Source organism: Brienomyrus brachyistius, chromosome 14 (assembly GCF_023856365.1).
Source record: "Brienomyrus brachyistius isolate T26 chromosome 14, BBRACH_0.4, whole genome shotgun sequence".
Lineage (NCBI taxonomy): Eukaryota > Metazoa > Chordata > Actinopteri > Osteoglossiformes > Mormyridae > Brienomyrus > Brienomyrus brachyistius.
In genome coordinates this window covers 9,636,509-9,660,045 of record NC_064546.1, presented here as the reverse complement: position 1 = coordinate 9,660,045, position 23,537 = coordinate 9,636,509, and the positions used below count along the sequence as shown (strand labels likewise).

General features: G+C 45.9%; 1 protein-coding gene, 1 non-coding gene and 1 pseudogene across 2 annotated transcripts; all 3 read right to left on the bottom strand.

The window, feature by feature from the left end:
• LOC125707666 (H(+)/Cl(-) exchange transporter 7-like) overlaps nt 1–23,537 on the bottom strand; it is a 254,198-nt pseudogene that overhangs the window by 95,392 nt on the left and 135,269 nt on the right.
• Nucleotides 210–9,259, bottom strand: LOC125707667 (splicing factor U2AF 65 kDa subunit-like). The gene is made up of 10 exons (XM_048974951.1): nt 9,107–9,259; nt 6,967–7,141; nt 6,516–6,619; nt 6,116–6,267; nt 5,649–5,765; nt 5,423–5,561; nt 4,116–4,195; nt 1,053–1,175; nt 875–961; nt 210–688 (listed from the first exon to the last, which is right to left on the bottom strand). Exons 1-10 carry the CDS (start codon nt 9,153–9,155, stop codon nt 311–313), a joined length of 1,404 nt encoding a protein of 467 aa, XP_048830908.1. The 5' UTR covers nt 9,156–9,259; the 3' UTR covers nt 210–310.
• trnad-guc (transfer RNA aspartic acid (anticodon GUC)) lies at nt 9,715–9,786 on the bottom strand. The gene has a single exon. It is a non-coding gene; the product is annotated as a tRNA-Asp (tRNA).

Sequence of the window (23,537 nt, the reverse complement as noted above, 5' to 3'; positions counted from 1 at the left end):
CCGTCGCCTATCTGAGCCAATCAGATTGTCCGTCGCCTATCTGAACCAATCAGATTGTCCGTCGCCTATCTGAACCAATCAGATTGTCCGTCGCCTATCTGAACCAATCAGATTGTCCGTCGCCTATCTGAACCAATCAGATTGTCCGTCGCCTATCTGAACCAATCAGATTGTCCGTCGCCTATCTGAACCAATCAGATTGTCCGTCGCCTATCTGAACCAATCAGATTGTCCGTCGCCTATCTGAACCAATCAGATTGTCCGTCGCCTATCTGAACCAATCAGATTGTCCGTCGTCTATCTGAACCAATCAGATTGTTTTTCTTACACAAAAAATTATTCCGTTTTCAAAACACTTTTGTGCAAGAAATGCTCCCATGAGCCTGTGTTTAGTGCCTACAGAGGTCTTCTTTTTGCCACTGGTACAGGAGAGTACGGGTCCCACCTTGCCACAGCCAGGCACCTCCACGCTATCGACGGGCCGCGGAATCTCGATGGAGCGCACGTTGCCGTACTTGCAACACTCCTCCCGGATGTCCTCCAGGATCTCCTCGTAGTCCTCGTCGTCCACCAGCTCCTCGGGCATGACCATGTTGAGGAGGCACAGCACCTCCGTGGGCATGCCGGAGCTCTGCAGCCGCTGCAGCCCTGGAACCTGCAGCGTCACCGGCGTCTCGATGATGGCCGTCTGTCCCGGGGGGCGACAAGAGTGTCAGATACCCCCTGATCGTCCAATCGTCTCGAGTAACAGCGAGAAATTTACATGGACCCAAATAAACCCAAGAAATAGGGGCATTAAGCTTCCTGGGAGGCACCCAGGAACCAAGTTGGGTTTAGGACATCAGAAAGGCGGCAGCCGAGGGCAAATACTCACAGCGTTGGCATTCTTAGCCCCCACGCTTGCCCGCTGGACGATGAGCTTCTTGTCTCCGAGCTGCATGCCATTGAGTCCAGCCACGGCCTGCGGGATGCATCCCACACAAGCGTCAGCAATTCCATCCGGAAGCCCCGAGTCACCCCAGACCTTCCAGCTGCTGCCCCACCTCACGCACCTGGTCAGTGGCACTGATGTCCACGTATTCACAGAAAGCATAACCCTTAGACAGTGACGTGGCACTGTCCTTCACAAGGTTGAAGGCCTTAAGAGGTCCGAACGACGTCAAGAGTTCCTTCACCTGGGCAAGAGGAGGAGACGCGGGGGGGCGATTAGCCCGACAGTCCAGGCACGGCGCCTCGCTAGAAATGCTAATCTTAACTGTGGGAGAAGCAGCATGTTAAACTTTGCAAAACGACATGAGGAAACAGTGAAGACATCAGGAAAATGGCTTTATGACAAGTGGCTCGACATTACGGTGCAACACTAGAGCTCAAAGCCCCCTGTGCCCTTTCTGCATGACTTACTTACTGGGAGCGTACAAAAGTAACTATTTTGATTCTTGTCAATGAATGATAACACAGATTCCCCCCCCCCATCCTACAGCATATACAACACAACTGAATTCCTAATCAAGTTCTCTGATAATTCCAACTACGAATTTTGAAATATGGACCGAGTTGCATCTGATTTTAAGGGCCACAATAATTAAGCTAGATGGTATATAAAAAAAAACTAAATAAAAACAGCTAATTATATGTTAAGTGTTCCATGTATACAATGTGGAGGGGGGGGGGGCGACTCGGCAGAACACAAACCCAGCCGAATCACTGACTTCCTGTTCTTAAAACCAAGAACCACATTGGTGCAGTTAATTAGAGGGACAAAGCCTACAGGAGATAAACTCACAGGTAAAGCTAAGAGCTGCCACAGGGTCCTGCTAAAGGGGCCACGGCTTGAAGCCAAACAGGACGAAATAGCTCTGCTAACATCATTCCTCACTTATTCTACAGGAATCTACTGTAAAGCCGCATTAACCACTGACTTCAGAAAGGAGTCACCTGGGACACTGGCAGCCACAAGAGGGCGCTACCTCCTACCTTCTCTTAGGGGCAAAAAAAAAAAAAATCAAATTTATACCCTGTGATCAGCATAATAAGTCTCTCCCCAGCCTTCAACCCCCAAAAAAAGGACCCCATATGCTTAAGAGCACTCCAGGACAGAGCCCCCCCACAGGGGCAGGCCGTCGACAGGGAGGATATCCGTGCGAGGGACGGAATGTCTTACTTGCCTTGTGTTACATGTTGGCATGGCAGCAGTAGGTCAGTACTACTGAACAAATTATGAGCGAAGACTTAACGATCTTACAGGCCCCTAGCTGGGGACAAAGTGGGGAACAAAAATGAAAGAGCTGTAAGTATCAAAGCGGTAGCAGGGACTGCAAAAAAAATGTAAACACCAGGATACAAGCAGCGGTTTCCATTTCACCTGTCTATGGCACATTTACTGGCTTTGACGTGAAATACATTAACAGTTCTGCTGGATTCAAACTCTCTCCCCCCAGTGCTGCTTTGGTACAGCCTTCCTCTTGACTTGGATTACATGTGACTCACACTGGATAAGAAAGATTACGATGACAATCCGAAAAGGAGGAAAAAAATCAAAGAAAAACAAACTGACTGCACTTCTCACTTACCTTTCACTGAAACCGCGATCACTATCTTGTGGGCTGAGTCTTGCCATTTTTAACAGTTTAGGCTAAAGTGAGTGGGACACCGGAGCTCAAAATGTTACAATGCAGGGGTGGACGCAAAACGTTTTGCGATTAACTTTTGCAAAATAAATAGGTAAACTATTAAATGCCTGTATGGATTATGTCTATAATGGGCCGATTTCAGTGGGGTGGCGATATAGGAAGAAAAAAAAAAAATCATAAAAGATGCTAATGAGAAGTAGAAAATGTCTAAAATGTGACCCTTTCAACACTTTCAGAGTAAGACGACCTCATCTGTGCATGTTGTTATGGTAATATTATCCATCACTGACGTCATAACAGAATAGGGCATGGGGCACGATGTGAAAACTCCAGTGAAGCTGATAATCGTTCACCGGGAAAAAGGTCCGAAGTATTTTCTGCCTTTCGAGCGACACAGCAATGTAGGGAACGATTCTTCCGCAGCTCCCCATCGCTGTTAACGGGATGTGAAGTCATCGTTCTCAGTGTGCGGACATGGACGTGAGACACGGCACGTCTGCGAATACTGAAGCGTTTGGGGACTTGGTCGATCTCCCCCACATTTCAAGCACAGTCTATGGTAGTGTTTCCCAGCCCAGTCCTCGGGGGTACCCCCCCGGTCAGTCCACGTTTTTGCTTCCTCTCAGCACACCTGTACCAGGTATTCGGTGTTCCTGATTGGCTGGGAGCTAGGAGGGAGCGAAAATGTGGACAGTCGGCGGTTCCCCGAGGACTGGGATTGGGCAAACACAGGTGTACGGCAATGTGGAGGTATTCGTCAGTTAGGTGACGCGCAGATGACTCGATTTTAAATTTTCATGCAGCAAAACGACGCGGCTGATTCATCCGACTAACACTCAGCAATTAACCCGATATACAAATATTCCAGGGTACCCAGCAACAGGCAGCACAGGGACTGGCTACGTGACTGGTTTGGCAAGCCGCCAGCTGTAAGGCACGTTTCCCAAAGCCTTTGTTGCTAATAAGGTTATTTGCTAACAACATTAGATAACAACTGAATGGTTCCAACTATGCAAGTCGATAACATGAGGTTTTGGGAAACGTACCTTTTACATTAGCGGGGTCTCAATATCTTCATAATTTACAGCTGGATAAACAATGAGCGTAATGTAACTGTCAACTCATTACCTACATGTCTAATAAATGTTTAATAAATCCCATGAATATCTTTAAAAAAAAAAAAAAAAAACCTCAAATGTGCGGCTATTTTCAGCAGCTAGCTTTAAACATGATGCTGACATTTGACCCCCCAGTATCTTGTAATGAATTTTAAGCGGTGAGGTAACTTTGACAGGCTTTCTTTTCCTACTAATCAGTTACACAGAGACGAGTGTTTATTTTATGTATGTATGTGCGTGCGCGTGCGTGCGTGCGTGCGTGTGCGTGTGTGTGCATGCCTGCTTGAGTTCCACGTGCAGCAGTGGGACAGAAACACAGGAGGGTTGTGGGTCGGCTCCCCGGCGACAGAGACTGAGGGCGGGGTACCTGATCGTCACTGAGATAGTTGGGCAGGCCTCCGACAAAGAGCTTGTGTGGCGAGTCTGGAACCACGGTGGAGACGACCCCTGCAGACAGAGCGGCACGGCGCCCAAAGCCGGCCGATCACAGCAAACCGTCAACATGCCGGATAATGACCACGAGCAAACGGCGCGAGTGAAATAAGCCAACTTCAAATCAGTATGACGTCGTTATCTCCTATATAATATCAGATAAATGTAACTCCAGCAAAAAAATACCTAAATACTGGGGCAGTTTGACGACTGTTTTTTGTCTCTCCCATCTTGCTCTCCATGGGAGATGCTGACACATGCAGCACCAGTCAAAAGTATGGACACACCTGCTCTTAATGCATTTGTCTCTATTTTAGCTGTTATTCACCTTATAGTAAAAGGCCTTTGGGCATGGAAGTTATGCATATGAAGTACTGCAAAGACAAAATTTTTGTCTCTTCAAAATAGGAGCCATTGGCTTCGATGACAGCATTGCGGACTCAACCAGCTAACATATGTACCCACCTGGACCGTTTCTCCAACAGTCCTCGAGTTTCCACAAGTTCTGCGCGCAAGCTGGCTACCTTACTCTTACTCTCATCCAACTGATCCCAAACCAGCTCTATAGAGTTTAGGTTGGGGGGCTGTGGGGACCATCTCTTTCCTAGTTCACAAGGTAATAAGCTACTTGCATAACCTTCAAGGTGGGCTTTGGGTCATTATCTTGCTGAAAAACAAGTCATTTTCAGTAGGTGTGTCCAGAATTTTTAACTAGAATAGGAGCCAGCAACCCTAGAACAATTTGGGGGTTAGGGTCCTTGCTCAAGGGCCCAGTGGTGAAATCACTCTGCCAACCCTGCCAACCAGCAACCTTCTTTTCATGGGCAAACATCACAGAGCCACACAACACCCCTATGTTAACAGTAAGAAGTGAGTGACTGAGCTGTGTGTGTGTGTGTGTGGCTCAGCTGGTTAGGATGCCAGCGTTATCATCAGAAGATCACTGGTTCACATCACTGGTGATCACACCACTGGGCCGGCGAGTTTGCTCTAGGGACAGGCTGACCCTGATTTCTCAAAAAAAAAAAAAAAAAAAAACATTCTTCACTTTGGATAAAACTGTCTGCTAAATATTTACAACATTAAGTAAATAAAAGTGAAAGTCTCCCTCTTTATATGACAAGACATCCGCAGCTTGCGAAGGACAGTCAGTCCGTAACGAGTACAAAAAACTGGCCTTGCCGATCGGCTCTTCAAAGGTAAATAAAGATTAAGGTTATGACGGCGACAAGCAAAACGGACCTGGTACGTGGAAGGCGGGCTGCTCTGAGATGCCAGGCAGGGGGCGATAGTCGTGGGGCCGCCTGATTTTTAACGACTGACCCTGGAAAATGATGCCGTCGAAGGCCATTGCCTGCGTGGTCTCATCCACGGACCGAAACTAGGGCAGAACGAAGAACGTCGTTAATCAGGGAAGGCTGCGGTCTCCGCCTGGACACAGCAGCCATTAGGCAGGAAAGACTCTTACTTCAAGGAAGGCAAAGTTCTTGTCCTGGTTTATCTGAACAGCGAGGACGGGATTGGTGGGACCTTGACATAAGCCAGCCAATCGCATCTGGGTATTGAAGAAATCCGCCATGGCCTCCTAAAAAGACAGGCAGACACACTGAATGAAGACAGGCAGACGTCTGAAGACATCAAAACAGGCAAACGAGAAAAAAAATGACTGACAAGTCTAGTACATTTATCTATTTATTTTGCGGACACTTTCATCCAAAGCAACATACATTTCATTGAAGAAGCAGGACCAGACAGTTCCTAGAGCAAATAGTGCTTAAGGGCTGCGCTCGGGGGCCCAATGGTGAAATCACTCTGCTGCCCAAGGGATTTGAACCAACAACCTTCTTGTGACCGGCTCAGTGTCCTAACTCACTGAGCTACACATGACACCAGTATGCATGACAGAAGGCAACGCGGGACTTTGCCTGGACTCACCTCCGTCAGGCCGAAGGGGATGTTGCCGACATAAAGCCGCCTGGCCTGCCGGGTCATCTGGCTGCCGACCATCGGCACCTGGGTGGGCGTCACTGCCACGCCGCTGGTGGTGGATGTTGCCAGTAAAGCTATCGTGGGGATCTGCCCTGCAGCTGTGGGGAGGAGAAAGGGCTTCAAGACCCCAACCAGGGACGGCCAGAACATCCGGATCGTCGCCTTCATTTGCTTCTAACCCCTAGGTTTAAGCTCTCTTCACACTGTCTGAAATCATCCCAAGTGTTATTCCCTCTTTGACCAGCAGGGGGGAGGAGGGCACTCCAGAATAAATGCTTTCATTGCAACCAATATACCATAACCTTGCAATACTGAACTAGCACACATGGAAGCGTCGCATCCAAACCTTGCATTGCCTTGTACTGCATGGGGGTGATGTGCTCGAATCCCGGAGGGGGAACATCCCAGTACTTGTATGTCCTTTTCTTACGGCTTCTCCGAGGAGAGTAGCTGCCCAAACACAAAACAGAAGGTTGTTTTCCCCAAACAATACAGTGTAAACACTCAGAATCTGGCAAAAACAAACAGATGGCAGAATGTTTACATTTAACTTTGGATCGCAGGCAGTTTAAGGTCATGAGGGTGTGACCATGCGCCACTTTTTAGGCTGGCTTTGAGGTCCCATCGCTATGGCGGGGGCTACTTATAAACGCCAGTTAAAATTTAATATGGGTACAGTCCCCCTTCCCACCACGAAGAAACCAATTGGTTGATTGTGAAAGAAACTTGTTAAGAGGCCTCAAACCATGCTAGATATCAGCTTCAGTGCCTGTAACCGGGACCGTGAGGGGGGGTACCTGTGCTTCTTGTGCTCGCGTGAGCTGCTCCGTCGGTCACGACCCTTGCGGTCGCGGCTGCTGCTGCGCTTCTCGTGACTCCGCCCCCTGGAGTCCTTGCTCCAGCGGCGGTGCTTCTCGCCACGGCTCAGAGACCGGCTGCGGCTACGCTTCTTGTGTCGCTCCTTCTCCCGCTCTGGGGGACGACACCGTGGTACCAGTGAGACGGTGGGCGGAGCGACATGACTGCCCCCCTACCATCCATTTCGATAAATCCAAGATGTGTAACTCAGAGGGATTATGAATGTGTGTCCGGATGGTTGTGGGTTTGAAGCCCATGAGTCACAGAGTAATCATATTACCAACTTCCCTGGGGTGCTGGATGCTGACTGACCCAGCGCTATGCCTTAAAAGTCACTTACGGAGACCAAGATGTGGTACGGGGTCTAACTCCCCAGTTTCCTCACCAGAATGAAGCACCTCCATTCAATTCACATATTCAATCACACCCTCCTGAAACAAACACACCCATCTCTCAATGGCTAATAATTTCAAGGGCACAAGGACATCCCCTTGAATGTCAGTCTGTTGTGAAACAATAAAAACATAACCAGACTAATTAATGATATAGGAGCACAGTGGTGAGTACAGTTGCCTCACGCCTCCGAGTCTGGAGGCCTGAATTTTGCCTCTGCTCTCTGTATGGGGAATTTGCCTGGAATAGGCTCCAGGGGAGCCTGACTAAGATAACTGGTTGGACGATGGATGGGTAATTAATATCGTTTCAATCTGACAGACAGCACTTTATTAAACTAGCAATAAAATATCACCTTTCTATCCCAGCAGGTCCTTCATATAGAAGCTTAAATAAATCCCTGAAGGTGCAGTTTTCAGTGAAGCATTTAAACGCAGGTGCTGCTCGAGGAATCAGCTTCATGCATCAGTTATAACAGCGTTACGGTAATGCACCGCTGCAAAAGTACAGACACGGAGCGGCCAATGCATCTTACGTAAATCGGTAATAACCAATTACCGCAATCGCAGGCATAGTCAGAGCGCAGATATGAATGACTGGAACTGCTAGTTTATCAAACACGGCGGCACTTAGTGCTCGTCTAGCCGAATCAGGTCGTTTCGAATGACATTTTAGTGATTTAGTGATAAGGAGCTGATATGACAAGATTGCCATTTGATAGGTACATAAATCAATCCTACTTTCGACTCCGTTGTAACGCATGTTGTATATTTCAGTTGCGTTAGTATGGCTTAAGTTTATTCAGTTTACTGGATTCTCTGCACTTTAATGAAGTTATATGTGTATTGTTATATAACTGTACATCATTGTTAGTTACTGCTATCCGCTGTAAAGGTAGATACAGGTGCAAGACTTTGCAATAACGACCTAAAAGCAGTTGTTATGATTCCAGGGAACGCGGCTGATTTTTAGAGTCTATACATCATGAAGAAACGGCGATCGTGTGAGAAAGACTTATTCTGTACGGATGACAGGGCCAGCATTTCGGACCCAAGGGAAAGGCTATTGTGCATCGGAAAGAGACAAAATCATATCATTATATAGAAAACTCGTCGTAGTATTTAAAAACCAAGTAACTAACACTGTTATTAAGTGCGGACTTTAAATCAAGTGGTCGCGGTCGTTTTTATTTGCATAAAACTTTAAACGTGATCTTGAAAATATAACGCTTGCAACAAACATCCATGCATAGTGTGTTACTGCGAATGAAAATACGCGGGTCGCAATTTATGATCCAAGTGTATAATGGTAAATAATTAAATAAATAAAACCGCAGGCTTTCACATCGAGTGCACCCCAATAACGTTTCATTGAAATGTCCATGTTATGTACGCCGGGCACTGATGGATGCAGGCCTAGCGATCTCTATAACAATGCCAAGCAAAGAATGTCACTGATTTACCAAAGCGGTCAGTTTTCGGGGATCCTGCGGCAGCTGGGAGAAGAAGAATCGGGCAGGTTTCAGAATCGGCGAGCGCTCGGATAAAAGGCACCGATTTCCCAGCCGCGCTTTTCTTTTCGGAACCAGCAGAAGTGCCCTCCGCACCATCCTCGGCGCTAGGACACGCCGGCCACTTTATTACCCTAAAACAGGGAGCATACACCGATCTTCAAAGCCAAACTTACCTTGCCGATTTTCGCTTAACTGCTTCTCAAACTCATCGAAATCGGACATTTTTCAGTCCGTACTAAAGACGTATTGCAAAATAAGCAGAGGTCCAACAGTAGGCCTTTGAATGGGCTACAGGCTGCATTGGGTTCTGCTGCTTTTTCTTCCGAGTCGCCTGCCCCTCCTCCCCCGAAGTCATCGGCTCTTCCTCGGTTGTATCACACACAGGTTCGGAAACATTCGATGCGCATTACCGTCCCCTCCTGCACTGGAGGGTTAAGGACAACGTGATTATATCGAACCAAAATTGAAATGTGCAAGTTGACTTTCCTAGTTATACGTCTTCATTTTTATTCTGGGTTTAACAACCATGAGTTTATGACGTATTTTACATGATTAGTTGGCGACTGGACCTTATTGTTTATATCTCTTATTAAGGATCCATCCATCCATACATCAATTATCAAAACCACACACTTACAATCCGAGTCTAGTTTCATATGCTGCGCTGCTGAGCGACCCGCAGAATATTATGCATGAGTACAAGTCACAAGCCCCGTTTCCACTAACACGGGGCCGGTTCTAGCTTGGTGCCTTTTGAGACCGAGGCAAAAAGATGCAGACTCTCCCCGTCGGGGAATCGAACCCCGGTCTCCCGCGTGACAGGCGGGGATACTCACCACTATACTAACGAGGAGATGTACGCGCACTACTTTTACATCTTCAAGATAAACAGCGGATGACTACTAACATTTGCGAGTAATCAATGACTGAGCTTCATGTCATGACCATGGTGCTCAAGAGAAGAAAAAATACATAATGTACGTCCACTGATACCAGAACAACCATATAGCTTTATACTAAGACGATGATTAAACGGAAAATTCCTTTACAAAACACTGCCACAAAATCATAGTTTCGCAATATTACATCGTGCAACGGGACACAGTGTAAGTACGTGAAGTCGGTAATTAAATCAAGAAAAAAAAGTGAGAGGAAAAGAATACTTTTCTATTATCATATTTTTCTAACTGGCCAAACTGAGTCATATTTTGATTATACACACTAACAGAAAAACAGTGCAAATCTCCGGTAGTCCGTTTCACTTGCGCTCCGCTATGGGGCAGTAACAAGCAGAGCTTAAGTGTGGAAGGAAAAAAAAAACACAGGACAGCATCAATCCCAACTTCACAAACGCCGGAGATCGAGATGCTGTAAGCATGACAATTAACATCTTTATCCAAGGGAACAGCTGCAAGACACAGATGCCGCGCCTAACAAAGGTAGGATCGATTCCGAAGTTCAGGCATTTACAGACGCGGACTCTTCTGGAGTTGATTTTTTTCGGGAGATACGCATCAACTTCAAAAGTATGAACCGCATTATATCTATATCTGTTATGACGTTGTAGCTATTGATACTGATGCATCACAAAAATAATTTAAATGTTTTTTCATTCTGACATATGTTCGTTCGGACGAGGATTTTATTATATGAGATAAGTTTTAAATGAAAACTTTTTTTAATCTATATGATTAATTCTCGAATCTAAGCCAGACTTCACATAAATCATTCATTCATAAATATAATGGAACATACAACATCCAGGTATCCATGAAATTTATGATCAGGCTATACGTTTGTGATAACAACAAAACAACACAACATGTATATTTACAATATATGGGCCTATTGTTTAATATTGCCTCCAAATTATAGCCAGACAATAACGCAATAGGCCGACATCAAACTATTTTCATGTAAAACAAAAGTGCTGGCAGTTTGCTTGTGCTTACAGACCCCGCCTTGAGCCCATCCAGAAAGATCCCAAAAATAACCGACAAGCAAAGGTTGTAACAATCTGAGCATGTTTAGTTTAATGTAATCAGGAGCCGAATTAATAACGCGAATAAATGATCAAACCGAAAGTCTGTAGTCGGGAATATCCGATAACGTCTTTGACGTGCAGTTAAGATAGTCAGAGGAAAAATCTTGTAGTTTACTTATATATATGCCTAAATATATGAGTGTGTCTCTCCGGTGATTTAATGATGAATATAACGATTACATATCAAATCACACATTAAGCAATTATTATATTACTAGGTTGAACGTTTTCACTATGTCTGTCGTCACCTTGATTTCACGATTTTGACTATTCTTCTTATCCCAGATTGAACAAGTCATTGTGGCGATGCAAGATCCCGACATGGGGATAAAGATGAAGAATCAAAGACTGTTAATCACAGTGATTCCACATGCGATGACAGGTGCACGATACATATTTTACTTTTTAAAAATAATTTTTCGTGCCGCCCGGGTTGTCTTACACCCGGCCGTGCAGTGTCCCGGGGGCCGGGTCCTAATGGTCATTTAAGCCCTTCACAGGAAAGCCCATACATCGGCGGTCTTCGGGAATCCTGTGCATTAAGACTGTCATCGATCTCCTTGCGCTCATATTTATTTATGTAATTTATTTATCGAGTTCAGCGTTTTTGATTTATGACGGCTTAATGCATTTCTCGACTCTAACTAGATGCCTTCCTCGCTATGCCTTCCCAGGAAATGATATCGTGGAGTGGCTAATTCAGAAGTACTCCATCATGGAAGAAGGTAGGGCCGAGAAGTATGTAGGGAAGCGTTACCTGGTGCTCTTATGTGAGGTTAATCGATTGTTTTTTTCCCTTCGTGACGACGATGGCGCCCCTGCTGGCGAAAGACGTCATCAGGTTTTTTTTTTTTTGTAATAAAATAACAGAAATAAACGAGTCTTTTGAATAATAAATACAAATGAAGTAATAGAATTTGTCATCCATACAACAGATTAGCCTAGCTGCATTTATGTGTAAGCATATGCAATTCACGTGTCTGACAGAAGCATGTTCTGTTCCATTGATATTGCTGAGCCTGTGAATTAATAAATGTCAGAATTGAGCTTGTCCATAACATAGACACCCCATTCGCCTGAAGCTTTTGGGATTTTCTTCCCCTGGCGTCAATTTATCTGCTGAATTATTTATCTTTCTGCTGAGAGGCTATTAGTACAAATAATCTGTAGGCCAGTCCCGAGTCGCGCCGCTACGCATGCTGAGCTGTACGGTTTGATAGTCCCGATGCAAACTTCGCTGATAGCCAGAGGCAGTCAGTCATGCCTGGAGAAATATCGCTATCCGTCTCCCTCATTATGCACTTCTGCAAGACGCTGTTGTCCTGAATTCCCGGGCGATGCAGATGAGGTTTTAAATAGCAAGGGAGCAGATTTCCCTGATTTACAGCCCAGATTGGAAAAGAAGTCGGAATGGAAAGGAGGGGACTTTTAGGCAGTAGATGGCAGATGCATTAACAGACTTGAATGGGCAAAAAACCTGTTGCCCCGGTAAGCAGTTACCCCTCCCTGTAAACACTAGGCTTCCCCCTAGCAGCGCTGTTGCTGCGCCGGTCTGAAACCCCCGGGAGCGCCTGACTGCCAATGGCCGCGGAGGCAGCCGGAAAGTGGAAAGTCCCAATTACTCGTAATTAATTATAGTTCCGATGAGGAATGCACCATCCCCACGGCTTATTCTGTGCACCATGTCAACGTTTTTTCCAGTTACTTGCTATACCGTAAAATAAAATATAATATGCCTACTCAGTTTCTAGTTATCGTGTGTTCTACTGTATTCCACTGACAAAAATTTAGAGAATTACTATGCCTAAATCTGGGCTACGAGTAGTGGATTTGTTTGAGCTTTGAGTAGTTTACGTGGAAATGAGTGACCACTTTGTGTGTTTTCAGAGGCACTTCATGTGGGGAATCTGATCGTGAAGCACGGCTACATTTACCCCCTAAAGGACCCCAGGACGCTCGTCCTGCGGCCCGACGAGACGCCGTATCGCTTCCAGGTAACCTAAAACCACGGTTTCTTCAGATGGAGGGCAGCGCGAGAGGGTGGTGGCCATGTGGGGGGGCACGCATATCGAAACTATTCGTTGGAGAGACTGCGGAATTACCGTGTAGGACAGTATTTCTCAATCTGGTCCGGGCTCCAGAGCTGAGAGGGTGCAAAAACGTAGACTGTCTGGTAGGGAGCTGGGAGGGAGCAAAAACGTGGATCATCTGTGTGTCGCCGAGGACCGGATTGGGAAACACTGATGTATGAGAACCAATGCCAGTTAAAGTAGCAAAATGCCTTCCACCCGCCTTGTCCCTGACATGTTAAATCACAAAGCACCTTTGTCACGCTGCTTCTGAATAGTTTCAAATGACAGCATCTCCTTTTTGCTAGACTCCGTACTTCTGGAGCTCTCAGCAGTGGCCAGCCTCCGAGCTAGATTACGGTGATTACCAATTATTAATCATGTGCTCGCCTATTACATCATTACTTCCCTTTACTAGAATAATAGAAAAACACAGTTTCTTGCCATGTCTTTCTTTTGCTCTTCTAAAGCGATTTATTTGACTAAGAAGAATATCAGAAAGCAAGGGCAGCTGATAGACTATGAAAAGGTAAGAGAAAATTTTTATTTATGTACATTTCAATGCTATTCTTATTCGCTGGTCTGAAGCATTGCTTGATGAGATCATGTGATAGCTGAATGCTCATGGGAGTTTTACTTACACAAAATATTATGAGGGTAGAAGGAAAAATGATTGGTTCAGAGAGATAACCAATTAGATTGTACATGAGGTGGATCCGAGCAACTAGAGGAGGCAGGAGCAACCAATCAGATGTCTTGGTCCTGCCTCCTCTGCAATCTGATTGGTTATCTATCCGAACCAATCATTTTCCTTCTGCCCTCAGAACATTTTTGTGTAAGAAAACCTCCCACCAATTATGCAACATAGTAGGATCGCACATAGACATCCACCAACTGTGTTGCGTCAGGGTCAACGCATTTTTGGTTCTCATCAGTAAGAGGGTTTGTGAATCCGACACTGCCAGCTGATATCCTGGGAGGGGTTCGGCCTGTGAGTCATAACGTGAACCCATGCAGCAACGCAGCCAGCCGTGCGACCTGGCAATGTCGCATTTAAACATCGTCTCCGCAGGACAGCTACAACATGTTGCACAAACGGATCAACCACACCTGGGACTTCGTGGTGATGCAGGCGAAGGAGCAGCTCAGGTAAACCCCACCCCAGCCCGGGAATACTGTCGCATCGAGCTATGAAATCAATTTCATAAATGCACACAAGGGGACAGATGAGAATGGATGAATAAATCTCGTATTAAGAGGATGATGATGTTACCTAAATTAAAAAGTAACATGGTGTGTGGTCATAATTTCCCTCCTATCTGTTAAATCAGACCTCAGCCTAAACACTAGAGTCGGAAATCCATTTCTAAGTGAAAAAGGAAACAGAAAAATGAAAACCCTACCTTGCAGTTCAGTGATTACCGCTATATGCTAATTACCCAGTATGCTTTCTGACTCTCCATCGACTGCTCTGCTCCTACCAGGGCAGCCAAACAGAGGCGCAAGGCGGACCGCATCATGCTGGAATGTCAGGAACAGGCCTACTGGCTCGTCAACAGACCGCCAGTAAGCACCTCCCCCGAAACCCCTGACTCCCTACATCTGCCCCGGCGAAAACCCAGTATGCTGTGATTAGAGTAAAGCACACACTGGGTAAACCTGAACTCAATGCACCTTGGCAGCTCGAATATCGCCTCAGGCTGGGGGCGATTCTAGGATTTTTTTGAGGTTGTGGGGCAGAGTGGTGGCTCTGGGCCTAGGGATCTGTGCAAGCAAGTGGAAGGTTGTTGGTTCAAATCCTGTGAATGCCCAGAGTGATTCTACTCCGTTGGGCCTTTCAGCAAGGGCCTTAACCTGCAATTGCTTTGTCCTGGGTATGACATTAATCTACATGCAGGCCTGTTAGGAGATCCTTCAACTTACAGGGGAAACTTGGCAGGATTGGCAGGAAGGCATAGGCAGGGTCCCATTCCCCCACAGAGAGCTGGGGGGTTGTGCAGTTCTCTCCCACGACAACGGGTTTGTTCAATGAAGGAAGGCAAAGGAAACATCTGTAAGGACATATGGAACATTTCCGGTATAATTTTCGATCTCCGTCATCTCCAGAGCATTGAGCTCAGCAAAATTCACGGGGGGGGGGGGGGGGGGGGGGAGTTTTATCTTCGTTAAGTAAGACACACAGAGTGTCTCCATGCATACTTTGTGGGGGAGGAATATATCACTTCAGGCCTGATAACCCACTACTGCTTCAGTGTGATCATGAAATATTTACTTAGCTGGGAAGAAGCCTATGTTCTGTGGGACGAGAGCTTTCAGAAGACAGACAGGACAGCAGGCTGCGGGAATGAGCAACTGCACCCTCGCTGAGTGTAATTTGGAGTTCATGAATAACACAGGAGAGTGGAGAATGAAAGTGTGGGACAGGAGCAGAGTGTGGTGTGTATCTGGCTTAATCCCGGCCGTCACTAGGGCCCCTTTCTGCTGGGTGCGCAGCATCTCTCAGGGCTAATAAGCATCAGCGTTTATGTGGGCCATTATCCCCATCCGGGGCGGCATCAGGAGGTGGGAATGGCAGCCACGCAGCTGCGGATCACATCCTAAATTCAGCTTATTTTGCAGATGTACCTTTTATTGAGACTAGAGCAGTTGGGGGTTTAGGGACTTCTCTCAGGGGTCCAGTGGTGATGTCACTCTGCTGACTGTGGGATTTAAACCGGCAACCTTCCAGTCATAGGCGGCGACTGCCAACCCGCTCAGCCACACACCACCTTCATTGATGAAACCCACCGTTTTGACGCCAATTAGACGGAAACACAGTTGAGCCAAAAACCACGCAGCGTAGGGCCCCCCAGTCAGGTGCTGCTCGTGTTTAAAAGGCAGGGACGCTCTGCACTCTGGTACGGCCAGGTGGACGGGGGAAGCTGGGGGGGGGGGGGGGGGATTAAAACCAGCAAATGACAAAATGGCCGCTTCCTGCCTCCTTTCTCTTTGCCCGAGAAACACGAGACGCATCGCTAAGACTGGTGATGCTTGGATCTGGGAGAGAGGAGTGCGAAGGGACTGGGAGACGGCCTGAAGCTAAAATGCAGACATGCTGTGTTTGCGTCTCCCCCCCCACCACCCCCCCACTTGTTGGGCCTTTTAAACGAGCTGGAAGAGGATCCCACCTCCGGAATACCGGATCCATTATCTGACCTCTATTCCTGCGGCTCAGGCTTAATGCTGCATGTTAGCGGAGAGATAATGGATGTAATTGCAAATAGCAGCGTAATAATTTGCCAAATAGTCTCTCTGCTGTTAAGTCCTGAGCTGATCTGAAGCACTTTAATTGGGATTTAAGGAAACCATGTTAAATCAGATTGCATTCAGTATCGACATTTGGTTAGTTTATTCTGTAAAGCAGGGTACCCCAGTCCTGATCATGGATACTGTGTCACCGACTGGCCCTCCAGGACCGAATGGTCCTTTTGGAAAGCTGTCACACTGTCCCCTACTGGGCAGTGTCGCCATGGGCTGTACCCAGTGGCATCATGGGAAATGTGACCAGTAGTGCTAAGGGGTATTAATGCAGCGTTAGACCGGCGTCAGTCTGCTTGAGAGAAACGAGCTCACTCTTCATCTGAAGTTCAGCTAAGGATTTCTCACCCTCTGATTTTCTGCAGCCGGGAACATTCAGCGTTCAAGAACAAGGCCCTGAGCGAAGGAACCGGCACAACTCCCGAGTCCAGCTGGTCTGAGCTTTTTATTAAGCATATACATTTTTTCCGTAATGCCAGTACCTGCTGTTTATCGCCTCTGTCAGTCACAGGACCGGATCCGGGCAAACAAGAGAGCCGCTCGGGGCCTAGATAAGATCAAAGTCATGAAGAAAAAATATGTATATTAATATCTATATATATATGGCAGCTATAGGCAGAATAGGCTGTTGCCTTGGGCCCCCAAATTACCCAAGGAAGTGAAGTGATAATCAGTGTTTTTGGTGGGAGGGCATCCGAGGGAAGCTCGTGTGTGAGTGTGACAGCACTTCGTTGTGCTCATCTTTCTGTCTCACTTCTTCCTCACTTCCTGCTCTCGTTTTCCATGCTAACGTAAGTACGTCAGCAGTCCCACAATACATACTCGTAATAGTGCTATATTATTCATGGTTTCTAGACTGGATGTCTGCTTAGTAAAGCCAGGAGCTGAGTGTGAGCAGAATTCCTACTGTCTGATTCCTTGCATGTGATTCGCTCGTGGGAGTTTTACCCTCACAAAAATGTTCTGAGGGCAGAAGGAAAAATGATTGGTTCAGAGAGATAACCAATTAGATTGTAGAGGAGGTGGGTCTAAGGAACTAGAGGAGGCAGGAACAAGACATCTGATTGGTTGACCCCCCCCCCCTCCTCTAGTTGCCTGTATCCACCACTTCTACAGTCTGATTGGTTATCTCTCTGAACCAATGAACCTTGTGCCCTCAGAACATTTTTGCGCAAGTAAAACTCCCATAAACATGTGGCTTATATCATGTTTAGAGACGGTTTTGTTTCTTCCTTCTTTACAGAACAGAACGCGGACTACTACAAAAGAGAGGTAAGCCTGAAAGAATTTAGAGTGAACCTATTTCAGCTGATGGGATGGTTGCCAAGAACAACCAAAGAGGGTGATTAAGTGGGCTCTTAAGAATGCTGTCATAAGAAAATTGCTTCGGAAGGATCTACATCTGTGTTGTCGTTTTCTTTTGTTGGCTCTCAGATATTGACAAATTCTGTTTAAAGGTACAACAGCATGGCTCTTATCAGGGCTTGGATGTGTACCATGCTGTGCCTTTTTTCTGACTCTTATATTCCCCGTGTGATTTTTCATGGCTCCCGACACCAGATTGAACACATCAGGAAATCCCTGGGCCGCTCGAGGGTCAAGTCCTCCATCTGCCTGGAAAGGTTGGATAACAGCCTCCCCCACCTACCCCCCCCCAACACCTGTGATTCAGCCTCAGTCCCAGCATAGCTGGGGGACCACTGGTTCGACACCAGTCCACATTAGTCCCTAACTGGGGGATATCTCTGGGTATTCTGTATACTGTGCCTCTGATTGGTGGGGGGGGGATCTATTTCATGTTAATTCTGACAAAAATGCTGGGGACTGCTCTTTGTGAAAATCTAACCTCGTTATTTCGTTCTTTCGTCCATCTGCCCATCCATCTTTCACCATAAATCTCAGAGTCACACATATCCTGGATTAATGATGCCTAACTAATATTGAAACCGGTTGACTATTAAACTGAATTGAACTGTATTTAACTGCAAATAATTACTTAATATTGATCAGAAGGTCGCCGGTTCAAGCCTGGCTTCAGCACACTTGTGGGTCCTTGAACAAGGCCCTTAACCCCCAGGTTCCTGGGAGCCTCTACGGGCAGCTGCCCTTTGCTACCAAGCTTTCTCTCACCTATGGAGAGCAAGATGGAGGAGATGAAAAGAGAATTTCCTTATAGGGTTCAATGACGTATAATCATTTCGTCACCATTTCGAGCTCCAGTTTGCTGGAATATGCCAGCATTGAACCTGAATATTTGATGACTTGCAAGGATTATAGAAAGTAGGACTAAAACTGGGAATGGCTGGTCTTCTGTGTTCAGCTTCCTTAAGTTCAGCGAGCAGTACCTGAACCATGACCCCATGATGCAAGGCTGCCCCCCCAGCAACCCCTGGATAACAGATGACACGGCACTCTGGACGCTGAATGCCGACATGTGAGTGTGCGTTACCGCGCCCCATCCTGCCTCTTCAGGGCCACACCCCCAGAGGTGACTGTCGTCTCTTCACTTCCACGCCTCCTGGTGCAGGGTGGAGACACCCACCAAGCTGCGGGTGGAACGATGGGGGTTCGGCTTCACGGAGCTCCTTAGGGACCCTCTGGGACGGTGCAAGTTCAGGGAGTACCTGGAGAAGGAGTTCAGTGGTGAGCAGCATGTAGACCCCCCCGCCCAAGTAGATCAGCTTCATGGAGGCATCGTCAGCAAGTAAGAATCATATTCATTATTTGATCACTGCGGGCCTATTTGGGCAGTGTGTGACTCAGCAGATTGGGATTCATTGCAGGAGGTCATCAGCTCAAATCCCAGAGTCAGCTGAGTGACCTCACTATTGGGCCGTCGATCAGTTACTCCAGGGACTGACTGACCCTGCCCTCTCAAAAAAAAAAAAAAATAGGATCTAGCATCTGCTAAATTAATAATCATGATCCCTCTATGAAAGGCAATTCTCCTCCATATTGGCATCGTGATGAGCGCCTCCTGCAGGTAGCTGATGCATGCGCTGTTTCATTCACAGTGGAGAACCTCTGTTTCTGGGAGGCCTGTGAGGACATCCGGCACGGCGAGAGCGCTACGATCCCGCAGAAGGTGGAAGAGGTCTACAAGTGAGTGCGACCTTGTGGCCCAGTGGGACAGTTTGCATCCCAGTTGAATTTAGAGCAGGCCCTGATGTGGCACTTGCTTACTCCCAGTGGGACTGCAAAGCTCAGGCTCATCACTTCCTTCCCCCCAGGCAGTTCCTGGCCCCGGGAGCCAGCAAGTGGGTAAACGTGGACAGCAAGACCATGGAGAAGACCCTGCAGGGCATGAAAAGCCCACATCGTTTTGTCCTGGATGACGCCCAGATGCACATCTATTTCCTGATGAAGAAGGTAGGAGCATTAACTGTGCACAGCCATGAAAGTGGATGACAGCTTCATTAAAACGGGCTCTCGGCCTCTCCTCTCACCCTCAGGACTCCTACGCCCGCTATTTAAAGTCCGATCTCTACAAAAACATGCTGGCTAGAGCCATAGAACCACAAGAGACCAAAAAAAGGTAAAACTATTATCTTCTATAAAAGGGGTCTTTCTGTAATATATTCCATGTATTTTATATAAGGGGATAAGACTCATATTGGTGTGGGATACACACAGGTTCTGTTTCTGGGGTTGTTAACGATTAATTCCAGGGATTTTTGGGCTTAGTGTGAACTGCTGGCTTCAGCTTAGCTTCGTCACTAAGACTACACAGAGTTCTGTAATGTTAATTGCTTTTGCGTCCCCTGTGATGCTCTCCAGTTTCTGTTTGTAATTCCACGGTAGTCAAGGATTTTCCAACATGGCTGACTTAGAAAAGGCAGTGCCACAAGTGTTAGCGGAACGCTAACATGTTCTCCTTCCCATCATGCCCCAGTGTCTTTCCCTTTGTGAGACGCCAGCGGCACTCCAGCCGTAACCCTGCCCTTTTCGCCCAGGCCTTAGAGGACAACGGCAAGACCAAGTCCCTGGGGTCACCAGCAAGTCCCACAGCAGCCTGCTCTTCCTAACACTGCCTCCTGGGGGGGGGATGCACTCTGAGCTCACTGCTGCCCCACAGAGGCTGTTTGGGGGCGGTGCTCTGCTGCTCTATTTGACGCAGTCTTCCAGGATTTTTAACTTCGGATGTATTTTTATTATAGTGTCATGTTAAATAAGAACAGACTAAATTATGGTTTAGATCAGAAGTGAGAAAAGTCCTGTGTCTCTATATATAGGAAAAGTTTATTTCATTAGTAACAGACAAACCATAGTTGAGCCAAATATTGCCTTATTACTAAGTAATAAACATCTGCATACAACTTTCACTGAAACAATGGTTGTAATAGATAAATAGCCATTTAAAACTTGGCATTTAGCTCAGTGCTTATAATGTGGATTGTGTCCCATATTCCAGATCAAAACTGTGCAGTTTCGAACCTGCATCATGTCTGCTTCAGATTCCAGCAGCTTCTCTCATCCTTTGTTCATTTACTTCTTCAGCATTTCTCAATAAATTAAGCAAGTTTTTAATTCACCTTTAGTGGAATTCTGTCACTTAAATACCAAAATAGAATAACACAGGTGTCGTACTTTTCAACCATTTTTCTTTTGGCTTATAAACGGCATGTGCTACTCTGAGATCACTGACCTGCTGGAGATGTGGTTCGGAACCGCAGGTGACCTCGAGTTCTTTTTTTTTTCCTCCGTGGAGGGAATCAAACAACAAAAGAGATTAGCCAGAGATCCACCCTGCACGGACTTGCTGGTATGATGGGAACGGGACCTAGATTTACTGGAAGCACAAAGAGAGCAAACTAAATTCTGCCCAACAGACAGGCGGAACAAATCGCTACAAAAGGTTTCAGTCACCTGTCTCCCCTGCCAGGACAGCACCTCCCTCCCACAGCGCACCAACAATACATTATACTATTATACCGTGTCTTGGAAAAGTATTGGAATCCTACTTAGTGTTTTAAAAAGCAGCACATTTCTAAATTATCTATATCCCAGTCCCTGAAAGCTATAACTAAAGATTACTGAGGGTAAGATGAATCTCTGCTGCATCTCATAAGTTCATTAAAAATCGAAACTTCCTTTCTTTCAGAACTGAATTTTCTGCCATGTTGGTCTTTAAAATTGTCCATTCGGCTCCAACAAGCTTTCGAACTCCAGTTTGAATGAAATATTGGGCTGCGAATGTGAAGTAGACAGGGTCATGGTGAGGAATGCGTCAGGAATATGGGGCGTGTCTGGAAGTCTGTGTCCATCACCAAAGCCTGTGATATTCATTATTGGCGGTTTGTTTATTGGCTGCTAAGGCTCACAATGGAAGCTCAATACTAAGTGTTTTGAATTACTGAAGTTTGCATGTTGACGGAGCCGGGATGGATGGATGGATGGATAGATAAATGTTTAATAATACATGCAGTACAAGTGTCAAACTAACTTTACCAGACAAGCCCATTAAAACGAGGCTCTCAGTTTCTCTTGAAATTCTTATGTAAAAAAAAAAAAAAATAATAATAATAAACTACTTTGCATGTTACTTTTTAATAGATTTCCTTTTTAAAAAATTAAATCTGACTACGCAAATCCTTCAACTCCTACACTACCCATCAAGGCAATCCTCAGGATTCCAGCAGCACAGAATTAACTGATGTTCTGCGCGGTTCTTAAAAATGCATGAAACTCGCGAGATAAAAATAAAACAACCGCAACAGAGAATACTGAAATTCCGTCTTCATATTACTGAAACATACAGGATTAAGAGACAACATGAAGTTGGGAAAGGGATTGGTGGGGGGTGGGGGGTGGGATTAAAGGCACTGTCAGCATAACATCATAAAGACGGCACCGATGTCCATTTGCCATGGATTATGTTGTATTCTGCGACTAAAAAGGACCCATAATCTGATTAAGTTCACATCAGACTAATGAGTGAATCTTCTCTGACAGCATTACTGACGCATAGCCCGCCATCCAGAGCTGCATTAGTGCGTTATGGGTTTCTAAGGCCCACCTTAACACAGCAGGGAAACACGTGCTGCTTAGTACGCTATTTCTCGGATCTGTAACATCGTAAGGTCACAGTACAACGTCGTGTCTTTCTGCAACTTTATAGCAGGGCTGAACAGCCAGGTGGCATTTTGGGCATTTTCAAGGTGAGCCGATGGGTAGGCGAGCCGGCAAAAATCTTGGGGAACCCCCCCCCCCTTTCCCAGTCAGCAAAATTTATTGCACAGCAAAAGTTATGGAGACCCCAGCTCTGTAAAATTTACTGTGGGAGTCCAAGGAAACTTTAAAAACACAATATCTCAATCTCCGGAGTCCTTTAAACCTAAAAAATATACAAAGAAATCTATGCTGTGATTCTGCTAGAGAATTTGGGCCCCATGAATGCATATCATATTGGGCCACAAACCCACACCAATGCAGTTATGTTCCAAGTTTTTTACTGTCCTAATCTCCCCCCCTTAACTGCGCCCCAGACTTGATGTTCCACGTTACAATTTCAACCAAATGTTGTGTGTTAAAAAAAAAATTAAATTGTGCACCAAAATTTTTTAACATGAAAGCAAGCATTAATAAAACTTAATCAAATGTTGATTTTTTTTTTTTTATATATAGAATTTCTCATTGTTTTGCTGATATCTGGGAAAACTGGGTTCATGGATCGGGATGGAAAGGCATGTTCAACGCACATTTTTTTTTAAATATTGATTTCCAGCAACTAATAAGCAAATCGAGGGAAATCTGCAAGGTACAAATCTGCAAGGTACAACAGAACCGTTCATCTCATTTCTACCCCGTCAAATCGCGTCCCAGGCTTTCTGGACCTCCCACTGAAATGCATTCAGCGACATCCACCTAAACAATTGCATTACCCCGGCAACGGGACTGCAGTAATCTCATTTAGTCTGAGAATTTGTGTGTCAGAAGGTAGAAAATTAGGATACGGACACGTTGCTCAAAGAGTGCCACGGAGTCACCAGCAGTATCATCAAACACGCCATTTAATACAATAATTTTTTTATCATTGTTTGTATAAATACAAATGATTCTTATTAAACAGCATGACTGACTCGTGCAATACAAATAGGCATATGCATCAAAACCTTTATTAGATTTCAGAAATCACAGAAGAAAATCAAGCTTGGCAAAATAAAAATTATGCAAAATTATCCAGTATATTTCAGC